Source organism: Mustela nivalis, assembly GCF_964662115.1.
Source record: "Mustela nivalis genome assembly, chromosome: 12".
Classification (NCBI taxonomy): Eukaryota; Metazoa; Chordata; class Mammalia; order Carnivora; family Mustelidae; genus Mustela; species Mustela nivalis.
The window spans coordinates 82,869,276-82,890,226 of NC_139031.1; the positions used below are offsets into that span (position 1 = coordinate 82,869,276).

The 20,951-nt window shown below is 37.6% G+C and overlaps 1 protein-coding gene across 2 annotated transcripts in view; it reads right to left on the reverse strand.

The window, feature by feature from the left end:
• Positions 1-20,951, reverse strand: part of FBXL13 (F-box and leucine rich repeat protein 13) — a 251,845-nt gene that overhangs the window by 75,262 nt on the left and 155,632 nt on the right. For both annotated transcript variants that reach the window (XM_082691862.1, XM_082691861.1), the window contains exons 13-15: positions 10,987-11,085; positions 10,336-10,453; positions 10,071-10,233 (exon numbers count right to left, since the gene is read on the reverse strand). In XM_082691862.1, the coding sequence (XP_082547988.1) occupies positions 10,071-10,233; positions 10,336-10,453; positions 10,987-11,085 (380 nt within the window). The remainder of the gene's footprint in view (positions 1-10,070; positions 10,234-10,335; positions 10,454-10,986; positions 11,086-20,951) is intronic.

The following is a 20,951-nucleotide window of genomic DNA, read 5'->3' on the forward strand; positions in this document are numbered from 1 at the left end:
CATAGATGGAATTAAGAAATCTGGCAAAGGGTGCCTAGGTGGCTCAGTCAGTTAAGCATCTGCCTTTGGCTCAGGTCATGATCTCAGGGTCCTTAGTTGGAGTCCTGTGTCAGGCTCTCTGCTCAGCAGGGAGCTTGCTTGCCCCCTCTCCTCTGCTCTTCTTTCTCTGTGAAATAAATAAATAAAATCTTTAAAAACAAAAGAATTCTGGCAAAAATTAAGTGGTTCCTTGTGCCTGAGTCAATGGTGATCCTTAATTCCATTCCTGTTTAAACATCTGGATTCCCTGTCATAGCATCTATTGTTACCTACAGCTAGAATGGAGTTTTGTCTTAGATCCTATTGTACATTTAAAAAGAAAAAGAAAAAACCAATCAATCATTTAAAAAAGAGATTCTACAAGTCAACACCCAAAAAATCCAATTAGGGGGCGCCTGGGTGGCTCAGTGGGTTAAAGCCTCTGCCTTTGGCTTGGGTCATGATCTCAGGGTCCTGGGATTGAGCCCCGCATCAAGCTCTCTGCTCAGCAAGGAGCCTGCTTCCTCCTCCCTCCCTCTCTCTCTCTGCCTGCCTCTCTGCCTACTTGTGATCTCTGTCTGTCAAATAAATAAATAAAATCTTTTTTTAAAAAATTCCAATTAAAAAATGAGCAGAGGATCTGAATAGACATTTTTCTAAAGAAGACCTATAGATGGCCAACAGACACATGAAAAGATGCTCAACGTTGCTCATCACCAGGGAAATGCAAATCAAAACTACAATGAAATATCACCTCACACCTGTCAGAGTATCTGGTATCTAAAAGACAAGAAATAATAAGCATCTGTGAGGATGTGGAGAAAAGGGAAAATTTGAACACCATGGATGGGAATGTAAATTGGCACAGCCACCATGGAAAAGAGTATGGAGTTTCCTAAAAAATTAAAAATAAGACAACCTTGGGATTCAGCAATTCCATTATTGAATATTTATCTGAAGAAAATGAAAAACACTAACTCAAAAAATATATATCCACCCCGTGTTTATTGCGGCGCTAGTTACAATAGCCAAGCTATGGAAGCAATCTAACTGTTCATCAGTTGATGAATAGATAAAGAACAGGTGTATGCATACCTATATACACACACTATACAATACATACAATAGAATATTATGCAGCCGTAAAAATGATGAGAGCATTTGAGACAACACGGATGGACCTAAGTGAAATAAGTTCGTTTGAGAAAGACAAAACCATATGATTCCACTCATAAATGAAATCCAAAAAACCCCATATGATTCCACTCATAAGTGAAATTAAAAAGAGAGAAGAAAACCAAATGAATAAACAAACAAAAAGCTGAATCAGACCTATAAATACAGAAGACAAACTGATGGTTGCCAGAGGGTAGAGGGATGGGAGGTTGAGGCCTGAGCGGAAATACAGGCTTCCAGTTAGGACTCAGTCAAGGGAATAAAAGGCACCGCATAAGCAATACAGTTAATGAGATTGTAATAATGATATAATAGGACAGATGGAAGCTACATACAGATGTGAACACAGCATAATTTATAAAGGTGTCAAATCACTAAGTTGTACACCTGAAACTAATGCAACATTGTGTGCCAACTATAATCTAATAAGTAAGTCATCAAAACCAAACTGACCCTTTTAGAATACTGAATAAATAAGTAGAAGGCATATTTGCAAGTTCCCCCTGAAATGCAGAAAGATAAAGAATTAAAAATAAATGACATCAGGGGCGCCTCGGTGGCTCAGTGGGTTAAAACCTCTGCCTTCGGCCCAGGTCAAGATCTCGGGGTCCTGGAATTGAGCCAAAGTCAGGCTCCCTGCTCATCAGGGAGCCTGCTTCCTACTCTCTCTCTGCCTGCCTCTCTGCCTACTTGTGATCTCTGTCTGTCAAATAAAGAAATAAAATCTTTTTTTAAAATGATATAAAAAATAGAGAAGTAGGATTCAATCTTTAAGTAAAGAAGATTCTTGGAAAAAATATAATAAACAAAAACAAAGCAATAATCAGAGATATGTAAAAGCTTTTAAAGTGGCAAAACATGATCTGTACATTAAAAAAGAGAGAATAGGGGCGTCTGGGTGGCTCAGTGGGTTAAGCCTCTGCCTTCGGCTCAGGTCATGATCTCGGGGTCCTGGGATCCAGTCCTGCATTGGGCTCTCTGCTCAGGAGGGAGCCTGCTTCCCCCCACAGCCAACCTGCCTCTCTGCCTACTTGTGATCTCTCTCTGTCGAATAAATAAATAAATAAACTTTTTAAAAAGAGAATAAATAAAAAAAAGGTAAAAGTACAAATTGTAGAAACATAGAAGAAACCAAAGAAGACCTAATTATCAGTTTTATAATAATTATAAGTATAAATAAGTTGAAAATTTATAAATATAAATAAATAAGACCTAATATATCAGTTTTACAATAATGATAAATATAAATAAGTTGAAATAATGATAAATATAAATCCCCTATTAAAAGACAAGAGATTGTCAAATTGGTTTAATAAATAAATCTAAATTACAAGTAGTCTCCAAGAAACATATTTAAAATAAAATGACAACACAACAAAAAAATTACAAAGATGTATTGGGCAAATGTAAGTAAAAATAATATAGCCATGGCAAATAATCAGTACATTGAGTCAAAATTCTATTCTAGGGGCACCTGGGTGGCTCAGATGGTTGAACATCTGCTTTGGCTCAGGTCATGATCTCCAGGTCCTGGGATCCAACCCCATATTGGGATCCTGGCTCAGTGGGGAGTCTGCTTCTCCCTCTCCCTCTGCCTCTCCTCTTGCTTGTGTTCTCTCTGTCTCTTTCTCTCTCTCTCTCTCACAAATAAATAAATAATCCCCCACCCCCCCAAAAAAACCCCACTATGCTAGTAAAAATATTAAACAAGGACTACAAGGTAACTTTATGATGATTAAAGTTACCACCCACAATGAAGATGGCATATTGGGTATAGATTCTTGAAATCATATTCTTTTCCCCTTGAAATTGTGACAGTGAAATGGAGTAATTATGTAGTGATTTTAAAAATATGTGTGTGTTTATTCTTCCGATCCATGAGCCTGGAATGGTCTTCCATCTTTTTGTGTCTTCTTCGATTTTTTTCATGAGGGTTCTGTAGTTCCTCGAGTACAGATCCTTTACCTCTTTGGTTAGGTTTATTCCCAGGTATCTTATGGTTCTTGGTGCTATAGTTAATGGAATCGATTCTCTAATTTCCCTTTCTGTGTTTTCATTGTTAGTGTGTAAGAAAGCAGCTGATTTCTGTACATTGACTTTGTATCCTGCCACATTACTGAATTGCTGTGTGAGTTCTAGTAGTTTGGGGTTAGAGTCTTTTGGGTTTTCCATATAAAGTATCATGTCATCTGCAAAGAGAGATAGAGTTTGACTTCTTCATTGCCAATTTGGATACCTTTTATTTCTCTTTGTTGTCTGATTGCTGTAGCTAGGACTTCTAATACTATGCTGAACAAAAGTGGTGAGAGTGGGCATCCTTGTCGTGTTCCTGATCTCAACGGAAAGGCTATGAGCTTTTTCCCATTGAGGATGATATTTGCTGTGGGTCTTTCATAGATAGATTTTATGAAGTTGAGGGAATGTTTCCTCTATCCCTATACTTTGAAGCATTTTAATCAGGAACGGATACTGGATTTCATCAAATGCTTTTTCTGCATTAATTGAGAGGACCATGTGGCTCTTTTCTCTTATTGATTTGTTCTATCCCATTGATTGATTTGCGAATGTTGAACCATCCTTGCAACTCAGGGATGAATCCCACCTGGTCATGGTGGATAATATTTTTAATGTGCTGTTGGATCTATTTGCTAGGATCTTGTTGAGAATCTTAGCATCCATATTCATCAGGGATTTTGATCTGAAATTCTCCTTTTTGGTGGGGTCTTTGCCTGGTTTGGGGATCAGGGTAATGCTGGCTTCATAAAAAGAATCTGGAAGTTTTCCTTCTGCTTCAATTTTTTGAAACAGCTTCAGGAGAATAGGTATTATTTCTTCTTTGAAAGTTTGGTAGAATTCCCCAGGGAATCCATCAGGTCCTGGCTCTTGTTTTTTAGGAGGTTTTTGATCACTGCTTCAGTCTTGTTATTAGATATTGGTCTATTCAGGTTGTCAATTTCTTCCTGGTTCAATTTGGAAGTTTATAGTTTTCCAGGAATGCATCCATTTTATCTAGGTTGCTTAACTTATTGGCATATAACTATTGGTAATAATTTCTGATGATTGTTTCTATTTCCTTGCTGTTAGTTGTGATCTCTCCCTTTTCATTCATAATTTTATTAATTTGGGCCTTCTCTCTTTTCTTTTGGATTAGTTTGGCCAATGGTTTACCGATCTTATTGATTCTTTCAAAAAACCAGCTTCTAGTTTCATTGATGCGTTTTACTGTATCTCTAGTTCCTACCTGATTGATCTGTGGTCTAATCTTGATTATTTCCCTTATTGTGTGTAGGGTTGGCTTAATTTGTTGTTGATTCTCCAGTTTTTTAAGGTGTAGAGACAGCTGGTGTATTCTGGATTTTTCAATTTTTTGAGGGAGACTTGGATAGCTATGTATTTCCCCCTTAGGATGGCCTTTGCTGTATCCCAGAGGTTGTGAACCAAAGTGTCTTCATTCTAATTGGTTTCCATGAAATGTTTAAGTTCTTTCTTTGATTCTCTGGTTGATCCAAACATTCTTAAGCAAGGTGGTCTTTAGCTTCCAGGTGTTTGAATTCCTTCCAAACTTTTCCTTGTGGTTGAGCTCCAGTTTCAAAGCATTGTGGTCTGAGAATATGCAGAGAATAATCTCAATCTTTTCCATGCTCATGGATCAGAAGAATAAACATTGTTAAAATGTCTATACTGCCTAGAGCAATCTATACTTTTAACGCCATTCCGATCAAAATTCCACTGGTATTTTTCCAAGAGCTGGAGCTAACAATCCTAAAATTTGTATGGAATCAGAAAAGACCCTGAATTGCTAAGGAAATGTTGAAAAAGAAAAACAAAACTGGCAGCATGATGTTGCCTAATTTCAAGCTTTACTACAAGGCTGTGATCACTAAGACAGCATGGTACTGGCATAAAAACAGACACATAGATGAGTGGAACAGAATACAGAGCCCAGATATGGACCCTCAACTCTATGGTCAAATAATCTTCAACAAAGCAGGAAAAAATATACAATGGAAAAAAGACAAGTCTCTTCAATAAATGGTGCTGGAAAAATTGGACAGCTATATGTAGAAGAATGAAACTCGACCATTCTCTTACACCATACACAAAGATAAACTTGAAATGGATAAAAGACCTCAACATGAGGCAGGAATACATCAGAATAATAGAGGAGAACATAGGCAGTAACCTCTTCGGTATCAGCCACAGCAACTTCTTTCAAGATACATCTCCAAAGGCAAAGGAAACAAAAGTGAAAATGAATTTTTGGGACTTTATCAAAATCAAAAGCTTCTGTACAGCAAAGGAAACAGTCAACAAATCAAAGAGGAAACCCACGGAATGGGAGAAGATATTTGCAAATGACAGTACAGACAAAAGGTTGATATCCAGGATCTATAAAGAGCTTCTCAAACTCAACACACACAAAACAGATAATCATGTCAAAAAATGGGCAGAAGACACGAACAGACACTTCTCCATTGAAGACATACAAATGGCTATCAGACACATGAAAAAATGTTCATCATCACTAGCCATCAAGGAGATTCAAATCAAAACCACATTGAGATCCCACCTTAAACCAGTTAGAATGGCCAAAATTAACAAGACAGGAAACAACGTGTGTTGGAGAGGATGTGGAGAAAGGGGAACCCTCTTACACTGTTGGTGGGAATGCAAGTTGGTGCAGCCACTTTGGAAAACAGTGTGGAGATTCCTTATGAAATTAAAAATAGAGCTTCCCTATGACCCTGCAATTGCACAGCTGGGTATTTACCCCAAAGATACAGATGAAGTGAAAAGAAGGGCCATCTGTACCCCAATGTTCATAGCAGCAATGGCCATGGTCCTTCCTGTGGAAGGAACCAAGATGCCCTTCAACAGACAAATGGATAAGGAAGATGTGGTCCATATACACTATGGAGTATTATGCCTCCATCAGAAAGGATGAATTTTGAATCAGAAAGGATGAATACCCAACTTTTGTAGCAACATGGATGGGACTGGAAGAGATTATGCTGAGTGAAATAAGTCAAGCAGAGAGAGTCAATTATCATATGGATTCACTTATTTGTGGACCATAAGAAATAACACAGAGGATATGGGGAGATGGAGAGGCGAAGGGAGTTGAGGGAAATTGGAGGGGGAGGTGAACCATGAGAGACTGTGGATTCTGAAAAACAATCTGAGGGTTTTGAAGGGGCTAGGGGTGGGAAGTTGGGTGAGCCTGGTGGTGGGTATTATGGAGGGCACGTTTTGTATGGAGCACTCGGTGTGGTGCATAAACAATGAATTCTGGTACACTGAAAAGAAATTTAAAAAATAAAAAATTTTTAAAAATGTGTGTGTGTGTGTTACTAAAAAAAAAAAAATCAGGCTGATCTCTGGATTTCTCAGCCACAACAGAAATATCAAACATATAATAATATAAGAATAATATATATAATAAACAAAATGATATAAACAGTAATAATATAAATATCAATTGTAAATGTATTTTCTGTTACAGAGGAGAAAACCAAGTTCAGTCTGTTTTGTTAACTTTAGCTATGACTTTTTATGCAACATATAAGATAGCATAAATATAAAATAAAATGAAAATAGAAATTCAAAAAGAACATAATCAAGATACAGTATTTTTTGTTATACTGAGCTTTTAACAAACAAAAAAGAGGCATAAAAATTAGAATAATATAACTAATTCAGTCTAAGTTCCATGCAATATTTAAAGGTATCCAACACACTAAACAATATAACCATCATCTTCCCCATCCACTTTACCCCTAAATAAAAAACTCTCAATTCCAAAAGATAGAAATTGTACAAGCCATCTTTTTGTACCATGGTGTCATAAAACTGAAAATTATTTACAAAGTGATAATTAGCCATAAACGACTTGGGAATTCTTTTTTAGCATTTTATTTATTATATTCAGTTATATTCAGTTAGCCAGCAATATAATACATCAATAGTTTTTGACATGGTGTTCAACAATTCATTAGTTGCATGTAATTTGGGAATTTGAATATATCTTCAATAAATGATTCTTAGGTAAAGACAAAATCAAATAACTATTATAAAACTGTTAATTATATATTATACATATAATATATATATAATTATAAAACAAATTAATTTATATATTTAATACAATTTCAATTAAGTCTCAATAGGATTTTTTCTGAAATGTGACTGAATTGTTCTAAAGTTCGTTTGGAGGGGCACCTGGCTAACTCAGTGGTTACTGCTTGTGATCCTTTTTTTTTTTTTTAATTTTATTTATTTATTTGACAGACAGAGATCACAAGTAGGCAGAGAGGCAGGCAGAGAGAGGAGGAAGCAGGCTCCCGGCTGAGTGGAGAGCCTAATGTGGGGCTCCATCCCAGGACCCTGGGATCATGACCTTAGCTGAAGGCAGAGGCTTTAACCCACTGAGCCAGCCACCCAGGTGCCCCAGTGCATGTGACTCTTGATCTCACGGTCATGAATTCAAACCCCACACGAGGAATAGATTATTTAAAAGGTGAAAGATTTATGGGTATAGATTATTTAAAAAAAAAAAAAAAGAGTTTCTAAAGTTCATATGGAAGGTTAAACTGGCAAAAAATACCTAACTTACTAAGGAAAGTCTAATTCCATTAGATATTAAAACATTACAAAGCAATAATAATATTTATTTATTGAGTGCTTATTATTAATTAATTTATAAATAAATAAATTTATTGAGTGCTTATTATGTGCCAGACACTATTCTAAGCATATTACATGAATTAACATATTTGATCCTCACAACAGTTCTGAGTAGATACTCTTATTTTCCCCATTTTACAGATAAAATACTGTATGATTTTTTTTAAGATTTTTATTTATTTGACAGAGAGAAAGCACAAGTAGAGGGAACAGCAGGCAGAGGGAGAGAGTTGAAGAAGCAGGCCCCCTGCTGAGCAGGGAACCAGATATGGGACTTGATCCCAAGATGCTGAGATCATGACCTGAGCTGAAGGCAGACGCTTAACGGACTGAGCCACCCAGTCACCCCTGTATACGATTAGACAGAAGACAGATAACTGAACGAAACACAAAAGGTAGTCTGAAAACAGACCTATATATACACATCCATGTGTGTATGTGTGTGTGTGTGTATTCATATAGACTCATATATGTAATTTTATATTGTAATCCAGGGAGCATCAAAAGTCAACAGAAAGGATTATTCAGGTAATGGTCCCAGTTAATTGGTTAATGTAGTTAATCCCAACTCTGTCTGTGCATCAAAAGCATCTATCTTTAAAAAAAAAAAAAATACAGAAGTTGGGGTTCCATTTCTAAATATTCAGATTTAGGAGTTCTATAGTAGGGTTTGGGCATATGTAGTTTTATTCAGCTCCTCAAGTGATTCTGATACCCTAGAATTTTTTCTTTTAATCATATATATGTTTTTAATTTACCTTTTCTATCCTGATTCCTAATTTAGTAACATTGTAGTGAGAGAATATAGTTGTTGATACCAATCATTTGAAAGTTGTTGAAACTTGCTTTCAAACTTCATGCACAAAAAAGCCAAAAAAACAAAAATAAACAAACAACAACAACAACAAAAAACTTCATGCACAGCCCATTTTAAAAGGGATTATTTTGTGGTTGAAGAAAAAATATGTTCTCTGACTCTCAAAGGTACTGCTTGAGGCTTGTCTTTTACAGCTTTTTAAAATCTAATCTGAAACTCTGATACTAAGACTTCTCTGTCTTTTTACCCTATGATATGCTCTTTCATATTTTGGGTTTTTTTGTTTGTTTGTTTTGTTTTGCTTTGTTTGTTTTGCTTTGTTTACTCTGCTGTCATGGAAGAGATTATCTTCCATCTCTGTAGTTCTCTCCTCCGTGAGTTCTAATCTGCTGATTGGCAATCCACTGGGTTTCTTTATTTCAATAACTGTATTGTATGTTTTTATTCCCAAAAGTTTTTTTCTAAATAAATCTAGTTATTTTCTCATATTTTGTTGCCTGCTCATATTTCTGATTTCATTAATTTCTTCAAACATTTCGTATATATTTGCTTAATATCTTATGTCTGACAACTCCAATATCTGAATTATTTGGAGGTCAAATTTATTTTCCTCTTTCTGTTGACTCTTTCTCATGGTGACTCATATCTTCATACGTGTAACAATTTTTGATTATTCTTATTCTAAGGAGTCCTAGAAGCCTAAAGAGAAAATGCTTTCCTGGGGTACCTGGGTGGCTCAGTTGGTTAATCGTCTGCGTTTGGCTCAGGTCATGATCTCTGCTTCTTGGGATCAAGCCCCACATTGGCCTCCCTGCTCAGCAGAGAGACTGCTTCTCCCTTTCCCTCTGCCTCCCTTCTGCTCATGCGTTCCCTCTCTCTCTTGAATAAATAAATAACATCTTAAAAAAAAAAAAAGAATTTGATCCTTGCCCATTTGAGAATACCAGGATAGAAGCCCAATGCCCAGCTGAAGAAAGGGTTTCATTAAGAACTTGTCATCTGTCCATCTGTTAGGGACTCTACGCAGAGGACAAATCAAACCAAACGTACCCAGAGGGAACCCTTCAGTAAGATTAGTTTCTCCTGAGCAACTAACAATGCCCATTTGGGAAAAGGCCTGTTAACAGAATTAGCCATGAGAACCCTCATTAGAAAGAGTAGACCATAGTGTTCCTGTGAATTCATTTACTCTTATAAGAGTCCATGTTTCTACCTGGGTGCCCCTTCTTTGTGTTACTGCAGAACTCTGCACTTCCCTGTACGTGGACTCCTGACTTTCACGTGTACTAACCAGTGAGCACCTTGAGGAGAGGGTCTCACACATTTTAGATAATCAATATCTCTTGAATATATAACTGAATGACTATTTATTTACCTTATACAATTTGCCAAATTCAACACAGTCAGTTGCTTCAAAGGTGAAAGTGACTTAAGGCTCCCATTTGTTATTCTCTTGCAGTCTGCCATGTAAATGTGATTGATATTTGGATAATTCTTGTCTATAAATTTGAAGCATGCATCAGTAATCCTTTTATTTCCTGTTTAAAAAAAAAAAAAAAACAGAAGACAAATATTGTATTTGTAATGCCCCGGGGTAAAAGTAAACATTAATGCTGAACCCCATTTTTAATATCACAGACCTTCAAATCGGATCTTTCTGAGCTTACAAGTAGAAAGAGCTTTAAAAGCACAGTCGGAGATATGAGGAGCACCAATGAAAACTATTGATGTAATACGAGGGCACTTTTCAACTAAAGCCTTTAGAAGAAAAAAAGATGATTAAATTTACCACAGTGCATAGAACAAGCTTAGCAAAGTAATGAGATTATTTGTTTTTCCCAATATTTTCAGAAGGAGACATATCAACTCTGAGATTTTCCTAATTTCAAAAACAATGGTATCTTTATTCATTATATTTGAGTACACTTACATTTGAGTAATGGAGAGGAAGCAGAATTATATCATGGTACAAAGGTGGGGGAAAACATGAGAAAATGGAATGCTAAAAAAATCACTGCATTTAGAAGTTTGATGCATAAAACTAAAGTTAAAGTTTATGCTTAGGCTGCATGATCTCTGAAACAAAAATATCCCTAATTGGGAAACAGTTTTTTAGGGTATGTAAAGATTCAAATGTTTAAATGTGTGTGTGTGTGTGTGTAAATTTTTTAATGATTTTCTTACTATAAAAACTAATGAAAATCCCATTCATATTTTTCAGCAACTCAAGCCACTAGACAATGTGCCCATCTATTAGGGCTGAGAAGAAAATGTACTCTGCAACTACCTACTTTTACACAGTTGTCCGTTAGCGTCGGCATGTCGTTGATGGTCAGATGCATAATTCCAGTGCAGCTGTTTGCAATGTTCCTGAAGCCCTGGACTGAAATCTGAATTGTACAGAGTAGATGAAAAGGATGGAAGAACTTATTAGCTTGACATCTAATAAAACACTAAAGAAGTAATAACCAAAGGTATGTCATGATTTTGCTACTGTATTTTAAAAATTGGAACCATAAAACAGGCAGACCTAAGAGGGAAAGAATCTGGTCTTGATTTCTTTACTACAGAATTTCTTGTATGTATATATTGTGGAATGATCATAACAAGTCTAGTTAACTTATTGTTTATTTTTTTATTGAGGCAAAATTCACATAACACCAAATCACTTGAATGGGCCATTAGCCATTCATAATCTTACGCAACTACAACTTCCATCTAGTCCCAAAACATTTTTATCACTCTAAAAGGAAACTGAATCTATGAAGTCATTGCTCCTTACACTCCCCTTCTCACAGCCCCCATCAATCACTATCTGTGGATTTACCTATTCTAAATATTTCATGTGAGTGGAATTACACAATATATGGCCTTTCGTGTCTCCTTTCTTCCACTCGGCATAATGTTTTTGAGGTTCATCCATGGTGTTGCATCATGTATCAGTCGGTACCTTGTTCATTTTTATGGCTGAATAATATTCTTTTTTAAAAAGATTTTTTAATTTATTCATTTGAGAGAGAGAGAGAGAGAGACTGAGAGTATGAGCAGAGGGGAGGGAATGAAAGAAGAGGGAGAGGCACATTCTTCTCTGAGCAGGAAGTCTGACACTGGGCTCGATCCCAGGACCCCAAGATCTTGACCTGAGCCAAAGGCAGGCGCTTAACCACCTGAGCCACCTAGGCACTCCTGTGGCTGAATAATATTCTGTTGAATGAATAGATCACATTTTATTCAGCCATTCCTCTATTGCTGAATATTTAGGTTGTTAACATTTTCTGGATATTTGAATAGCACTACTATGAACATGAAAATACATCTGTTTATTTGAGTATATCTAGATATCTAGGAGTGGAATTGCTGGACCATCTAGTAATTCTATGTTTAACTTTTTAGGAAACCACCAAAATGTTTTTTTACAGTGCTTGTACCATTTTACATCCCACCGGCAATCTATGAGTATTTCCACTTCTCTAGATCTTTGCCAGCACTATTTTTCATTTTCCCATATTTTCCTTTAAAAATATTTCTTCACGGGTTTGAAGTGGTACCTTATTGTGATCTTGATTTGCATCTCCTTAATGACTAATGATATTGAGCATCTTCTTATGCGTTTATCAGTCACTTGCGTATCTTCTTTGGGGAAATGTCTATCCAAGCCCTTTGCCTATTTTTAATTAGGTTTTTTGTCTTTCAGTTCTTAATTTGTAAGAGTTCTTTATACATTCTGGATACTAGACCCTTAGGTATATGATTTGCAAATATTTTCTCCCATTCTTTAGACTGTCTTTTCACTTTTTAAATAATGTTCTTTGATGCACAGGTTTTTATTTTGATGAAGCCTAATTTATCTGGTTTTTTTTTTCTTTTGTTGCTTATGGTTTTGGTGTCATATCTGAGAATCCATTGCCAAATCTAAAGTCGTGAAGATTTACATTCAGTATTGTCATCTGTTTTATTATTTTAGCTCTTACATTTAGGTCATTGAAGCATTTTGAATTAATTTTTGTATACAATATGAGGTTGGAATCCAACTTCATTTTTTTGGCATGCAGATATCCAGTTGCCCTAGTACCAAATTGTTTAAGAGAGTGTTCCTTCCCCCATTGAGTGGTCCTAGCACCCTTCTTGAAAATCAATTGTCCATAAAAATATAGGTTTATTTCTGGTCTCTCAATTCTATTTCATTGGTTTATAGGTCTGTCTTATACCAATACACACTGTTTGATGATTGAAGTTCTGTAGGATTGATTTTTCTTTCAACTATCATTATCCACATTAACAGAAGCAGCAGTTGTGGAGAATGTTCAAAATACTGACTGATCAAAGGATCAAATGCATTTGCCTATGATGAATTATCTTAAAATAATTTAGTTAGGTTTCATTTTCTATAACAAATAGGAATGAATGGGAAATCAGATGGTATTTAGACTCAGTAATGGGAAACAAGAGAGTCCACCCAGGAACAGACAGCAGAGGCAACACCCCCGCAATGTCAGCTTCACAACAGCATGACAGGGAGGACAAGCAATAGCAGTTATAATGGACCTCTTAGGAGACCTTTGGAGGCTTCCTGTGTCCTGTCTGTCACTGAAGGTGCCTTCCAAGTTTTTGTCATTATAGCCTCCACCTATATAAAAAGGACTAGCCAAAAATTAGGGAACTGAGTGCCCGATCCTCAGAACAATCAGAGCTCAGCTCAAATGCTACCTGGTCAGAAAGTGTCCCTGAGCCTTAGATGAGGCCAGGTTCTTATTATACACTTATAGCACCATGTAAGTATCATAACTATAGTTAAATTAATGTTACAATTAGTGGTTGAACTAAATCCCCTGTACCCCAGCCCCCAGCAGGGTACCTATAGTGTCAATGAACAGATAATATTATTACATAAGTCAATGGAAGAATGTATGAATGAATTATGAGAACCATGTGTCTAAATAGGTTTTCAGCTGCCCAGCAGACACTGACAAAGTGAGCACCAAGTCAAAGGCCAGGAGAAGACCTTGGGAGCAGGGCTGAGTATGCAATCTAGAGTGGCTGCGGAAGCCAAGCCCTCAGTCAGGGAGAAATAAATTTGGTGCTGAGGTTTCACAGAGTGAATGGGATCATCCAATGTTACGGATGTCTCAGCTCCTAAATGACTTGCTCACACGTGATGACATACTACAACATGGCTGGAGGTGGGAACAGCAGGAGAAGAGGCAGGCTATTTGAAGGGGCTTGGACTTCTCCCGGACATTGAGGTAGCCTCCAGGCGATGAGGAAACACTCAGGCCCCTTGATTGATATCCCCCAGATTACAAAGTGACAGCAAGAACACAGACGTTGAAACTCTTAACCCAGGGTTCCTTCGGATTAACATTCTTCAACAGTAACCTCCATTTCAACTGTCCCGTCCCAGCTGTCATCAGTCTTTAAACCTAGCCAGAAAGACATCTGACTTCTCCAGTACTCAGTGGACTCTCTGCTCTTTGTCTGACCTTGTACTTCTCTTTCCATCTACACAAACCTTAACTATTTCTCAAGTTCCAATGACTACAGCTACTTTCCTTTTCTTTCCCTTACAAGTCTAAAGCTCTCTATTTTAGCCATAACTCTTTCCTATAATCTGCATGTCTTAAGTCCCCCAAAGAGATGACCTTATACTCTTTTTCTTAAAATTTCTTACTGTGTTGGACAACTATTTGGGCCTGAATGAATTAAAATTAGGAGTAAGACAAATAAAGTCTGGAAAAGTTTGGCTACAGACAAAACTGCAAACAATTCCAAGTCAAAGGTAAAGCACAGGCGAAAGCAAAGCAGTGGGAACATGGGGCTTGGACAAAGAGGCAAGATCACCCTTGGGCTGAGTAGGAAAAGTTTAGTAGGTAAGGAGTGATGGAAAGCTAATGGAAGACCCATAAGGCAAGAATGAGGTATTTGGTATTGTCCTGTCATGGATTCTTCTAAATTTTCCACAAGTATTCCCAGAGAAAAGTCCAGGGGAGATGAATGAACACTTAAAATCTGGAGATTGGAGTGGGGAAGAACACTGGACTTGCAGTCAACAGAAGTAGGTTTGACTCTGGCTCTGATTCTTTCTCCCTTGAAACAAAAGGCAGCTCAACCTCCCTGACCCTTAGTTTTCTCATCTGTAAAATGGGTATAATTATATAATTATATTCTCTCTCTCTCTTTTTTTTTTTTTTGAACTATTTGGGAAAACAGAATGGGGTAAAGTGTAGAAGTGGTTAGTTAGCACAGTGCCTGGCATGTGATACCGGATAATAGTTTTCCTATTACTATTCTTTTGGGTATACTGTGCTCCCTCCGAGAAGTAAAGATTCAAGAACCAGAGGTAGAGGGCGCCTGGGTGGCTCAGTGGGTTAAGCCGCTGCCTTCGGCTCAGGTCATGATCTCAGGGTCCTGGGATCGAGGCCCGCATCAGGCTCTCTGCTCAGCAGAGAGCATCATCTACTTGTGATTTCTCTCTGTCAAATAAATAAATAAAATCTTAAAAAAAAAAAAAAAAAAAAAAGAACCAGAGGTAGAGGGCTTCGAGAGATCATTCTAGTGCATCCCTCACATTGCAAACATAAATAAGTGGTATGCCAAAAAGTACTGTGATTGTCTCAGTGCTGGACAGTGTCAGACAGAGTGAGTGTTCCCTAAGTGCTAGATTAATGAACAAATGGTCCTGAGTATCCCTGTCTATGGCAGAGCCAAGGCTAGAGGCCACCTATCCCCATATGACACATAATTCCAGGGATGGGAATTTTTTTTTTTTTTTTACAATACTTACAAATTCTTCCCCTTTATCTCAGACCCTGGGCCACTACCCTACCACTAGTATTTCAAATAATGGCTTCCCCTAAAAAAAGAAAGAAAGGGAGGGAGAGAGGAAGGGAGGAAGGGAGGAAGGAAGAAAGAGAGAGAGGGAGAGAGAGAGGGAGGAAGAGGGGGGGAGAAAAGAAGAAAGGAAGAAAGAAAGAAAAAAACTTTTTTCTCTCTTGCTGTCTTGGAAACTTATTTTTGACAAGATTTTCTGAACAAGGGAAAAAATTATAGCAGTAATCAGCCACAGCTGAGTGATTCCTTGCAATGCAGCCAAACACTTGGTGCTATCAACCAATAAGACTGTATCCAGAAAAGGGATGGGGAAAACCTCTAAGAAGAGCTTTTTAGTTTTGCCTTGGCATGAATCGCTTAGTTCTCTACATGGTTTATTTTACAATATCCAAAAAGACGCTTGGCTAATAATTTATGACTCAAATATTCATGCCAGAATCTTTTAGGCTGACCAACTATTAGTTGTCCTTTCTCTTCACTGAAATAATGGTAATATAAGCCTGAAATTAAAAATTCCTCTCTTAGGGAAAAAGCAGAATACTTTACCATGTTAAAAGGCAGGACTTGCCACAGCTGATACCTTTGCATTTTCTGTTTAGTATTCTTACAGAACTTGGGGTCTAATCCCTCTTTATTTAGTTGTTAAGTGGCCTTAGTCTGGACACCAACAAGAGCCCCGCCCCTCTGTTCTTTGCTGGTCAAACTCTCATTGGTTAGGAAGTTAGGGAAATTGGCCACACCAATCCTGTTCCAATTTCAAGTCCCAGCAGACAGCTACTGCTGCTGATGGGGACAGGGAAGATCATAGGAAGTTCTCTCCAGCTGTCTCTGGGTGGGTCTGAACCCATGAGTAGGACAGGACAGAGCTATCTGTGAAGGAAATGAGTTGTCAGTGAGCCATACAAAATGAAAACCGAAGTGTTGAGCACCAAGGACTAGCTCAGATCACTCTTTGCAGGTCCAAGGTGGTTAAAAAAAAAAAAAAAAAGAAGAAGGAAGCAACTTATCTCAGAGAGAATAACATATTACCAAGCTTCCACTTTCCACTTCTTCTTTACAACATTGTCTCAAAACCAGTTAGCTCAGCAACACAGAAAAGAGATATATGTAGGGCCAGACCCTCTGTGACAGCTAGAGGTATCTATCTTAGGTAGACATTGCCCAAGCTGTATTCCTGTACCATTTCCAGCTGTTTCTCTCATTCAAGAAACATCATAACCAATGACTAATGGATAATGTGATGACTTTAGTCATATCCATATATCCTTCATGACCTCCTGGTGACCTCAGAGAAGCCTGGCTTAACAAATAGAATGGATGTTGGAGAGAAAAACAAAGATTTTTTTGCAAAACATGGAACATTTTGTTTCATTGCATTCAAATGTGCCACAGGCTTCTAAAATAGCAACTCTTCCCAGGGTCTGTGCTAAAGTTCTTGACAGGCTTTCAAATATTGTGTCCTCTCTGGTGAGAAGAAGAGAGATCTAGTTATTATCCCTTTGATGATCCCATACTTTCCAGTCTATATATTCTTCGTGGCTTCCCCTCCTCTGCATTTGCCAATGCACTTCTCCTAGGTACCCTCCCTGATCACTTCAGGTAGAACTGTTTCTTCCTCTTAGATCCCAGAACACCAAACACCATCACCCTCAGTTTGAGTTTTACATCTTCTGACTTGTATAATAATTACTTACGCACATGTCTGATATTCCTGCCAAGGAACACAGACAGCATCTAATCCATCACATCCTTTAACAGTACAACACAGGTGCTTAGACAGAGTATGATATAACAACTATTTGTTAGTAGACCAAGTAGTTGTTGAATAAATTGTTTGTAGAATGTAAATTAGAATTAATAGTTCCAAAGGCAGAGGGAGGAGGTAGTCAATATGGTCATTTGTTAAAGATCGCAATATTTCTCTAAAACCATTGGACAGCCAGTCACAAAAAGGAAAATTTCATTTTCCAGTGTGAGTGAGGAATTAGAATACAAGACTGGTGAAGGCTACAGATGCCAGGAAGGCAAGCATAGCATGCCAGCTCTGTGCACTCATTGCACAACAACTCAGAGCTGTGATCTGCAGAAGCAAGCTTGACCCTTCTTAAACTTTATCTTTCCTGTTTAGAGTACACAGTCCTGTTCTTTTCCTCACCCAATGGCCCAATCACTCACAGCTTCTCCTGAACTGTAATGGATGTTTATCTCCTCTTTGACCAAGAGAATCACAACATAATACATTCTCACTACAATACAATGAACCACGGAGCTACTTGGTTTATCTAGATTTATTGAGCTAGATGATGGCTTTATAGCTAGAGTTCGAACCATGGGCTTCACCTAGGTCCAAAGGCACAAGTAGAGTTTTGTAAAGAGTTTATAAAATTCTGTATATAAGTCACGTTGTAAGATAGGGAACAGAGAATAAACCGAAATCTTTTTCAGAGAACACTAAAATTTTTATGAAACCTTTTTTCAGGAGTGTGAAACCGGATCTTAGTCCCCTGAGACTCATTTTGCCATCTGATTCTTCAAGATCTAAAAATTGTTGCCAGATGTTTCATTTTTTACTGCTTAATGTAATAAACATCCATATACAGTTTGCCTACAAAGAGATTGCATGAAGCTATGGAAGCTAATAGTAGGTGTTTGTTATATTTCTTTATTTTTATTTTCAATAGGGCTATCATAAAGTTATAGTCAAACTAATATTATAATATCCATTTAAATTTATATGAGTTCTATCTACAAGAAATATAAAATGATTTTCATGAATTTTATTTTTCCCCCAATGCAGTTTGAAGTATGATTCAGAAAAGACAGAAAGCATTCCTTTAATAGGGAAACTGAGGCACAAGAACCAGAAAAGCAGAAATTGTACTGTGACTTTTCTGATTCATGACTGCTTTTCCACCAGACCTCCTTCTTATTAATGACACTGATGACCACATAATTTTTTCAAAAAGAATAATACATTTTTTTTTTACCATAGGCAGAATATAGAACTTTACAGTTTTACAAATAAATGAAAGTCTACTGGTATAGAGCCTGTTCTTCAGAATTAGTTAAGGTCAAAGTTCTAATCTCGGCCCAGACATTTTTTGAATGATCTTGGGCAAGTTACTCTGTCTTAGCATTATTTTCAGTGGTATGTGGGGCCAGTTTACACAAGCTTGCAAGAGCAAATTGTTAAATTTTAGGATTAGCTTAGAGTCGCCTGGTTGGCTCAGTTGGGTTAAGCATCCGACTCTTGGTTTTGGCTCATGATCTTAGGGTTGTGAGATGAGCCTCTCTCTCAGCAGGGAGTCTGCTTCTCTCCCTCTACCCTCCTCCTCCTTGTGCTCTCTTTCTCTCTCTCAAATAAACAAATCAATCTTCAAAACAAAACACAGATTAAAAATTAATCATATAAATTTAAAATTAAATAAGTTATATTAACAAAGGTAGTGATACTCAAGCTTGTCACTGCCTATTATTTTATTACATGTTACTATTATCTGTGCTCTACAGGATATTTATGTTTATTGCATCTGTATAGTGAAAACTTCACATAATGGTGTACTACTGCACCTCTCTTCTAACTTTCTCTTCAGTGACTTCTCATTGGTAACTTGAAATAGTTAATGGTGAAAATAATTACACCATGGAAATCAGCAATCATTGAAAATCAGGGCTTTTCCTGCTCCCTGCCAGTTGTTAAATGTTTACCAGAACACCATTTTTCAGTTCCCACGTCTCTCAAATGGGAATAATAACACCCACCTCATCTAGTCTTTTATAAAGATTAAATGAGATAATGAATGTAAAACACTTACCTCAACGCCTCGCACCTAGTCAGTACCCAGCAAATGATAGTAGTTATTATCACCATCCATTAAAATACAGCATAAAGGAAAATCCAATCCAACAGATATAAATGATTTATAATTTTGAATTGAACTGTTGCCAATTCATTTTGGTGCATAATCTTATTTGCACCTGGTTTAGCTGGTCACACAATTCTTATTATTCCAATTACCCCTTACTGATAGCCTAGCAAATCTGTACCTCCACTCCCAGTTCTGTGCCAAGGACCAGACTTCCACACAGAAGCACAGACAGAATTCGAAAGCTTAAAAGTATCTCAGAGATCATGTAGCCCAAACTAGCCATTCTATAGACAACGGAACTGAGGCAGAAAAATCAAGTAACTGTCCAGAGTTGTACAAGTGGTTAGTAGCATAGCGAGGATTAGATGCCAGGTCTCCCCACTTCAGGTTGGGGCTCCTTTCACCATCCCACTGCCTTTTGCTGTGTGAGAGAGAGAAAAAAAGAGAAACTGCTTTCTACTCTTGCTTTGCTTATGCAATCTCCATTCTATTTGGCTAGTACACTCATTCCTGAGCACGACTCTGTGGCTTTCGCACACGTCCACTGCAATCCCCAGAGGTGAACAAGTAAGACCTTCCATGATCTTTGCCTCTCTGGAAGGGGAAGTTGGAATTTATGTAGCCTAAAGATAAATGAAATGACCTTGGAATCTCCCCATTTGCAGTTTGCACAGCCTACTTTTAAGATTCGTGGGTCCCAGAGAGAGACTTAACAGTACAAGAACTACTGATAAACCAATTATTATTGCGTTGTGTCATTTGAACATTTCTGGGATACTATCCCTTTTCATTTTTGTTGACTTGTGTCTAGTGACTGAAAAATAGTTGATGAAGAAAGCACTTTCATTGTAGTATTTCATAGTTTCCTAGGCTCTTTTCTTCCCCTAAATCTAAAGAAATATCAGACTGCGCCCTTACCAAGAAAAGACTCTGAGACTTTGCTCTGGCAAGTTGTCAACTTCTTAGTGGCTCAACAGACCTCCTGAGCTGTGCCCTGAAATTGGTTGCTGTTTCTTTTGTTCATTCATCAAACATTGCTCACAGTCTTACTACATGCAAGGTACTGTATTATGTGCTAAGGATACAGATAACACAGATAAAGGAGGCACCGTCCTGGCCATCAGGGAGCCCACAATGGGGAGAACGGCAGACAGATAAGCAGACCACTGAATGCATGGAGAATGCACAGTGAAAGTACAATGATAGAAGAATACACAGGAAGGATCATAACCTAGCTTGGGTCGGGGGAAATGAGGGGTCGGTGAGAGCTTCCTAGTGACGGCTGTGATTGAAAAAAGCCTCAAAGAATATGTAAAAGTCAATCTGATGAATGGGAGAAAGGGTCGGTATGAGGGTGTCTAAGGGCAAAAAGTGAGCCTACTAAAACAACTGAGGCTGGAAGTGAAGAACAGGGAACCACAGAGGCAGAGGCTCCTAGCGCAGGCTCTCTCACTGGTTTAACTCTCTTCAATCCGAACATATCCATTGGAACCTTGGCCTTCATCTGGCGCCTTCTTTCACTCCATGCTCAGAGTTGTTGGTTTTCTAGGCATTTGGAT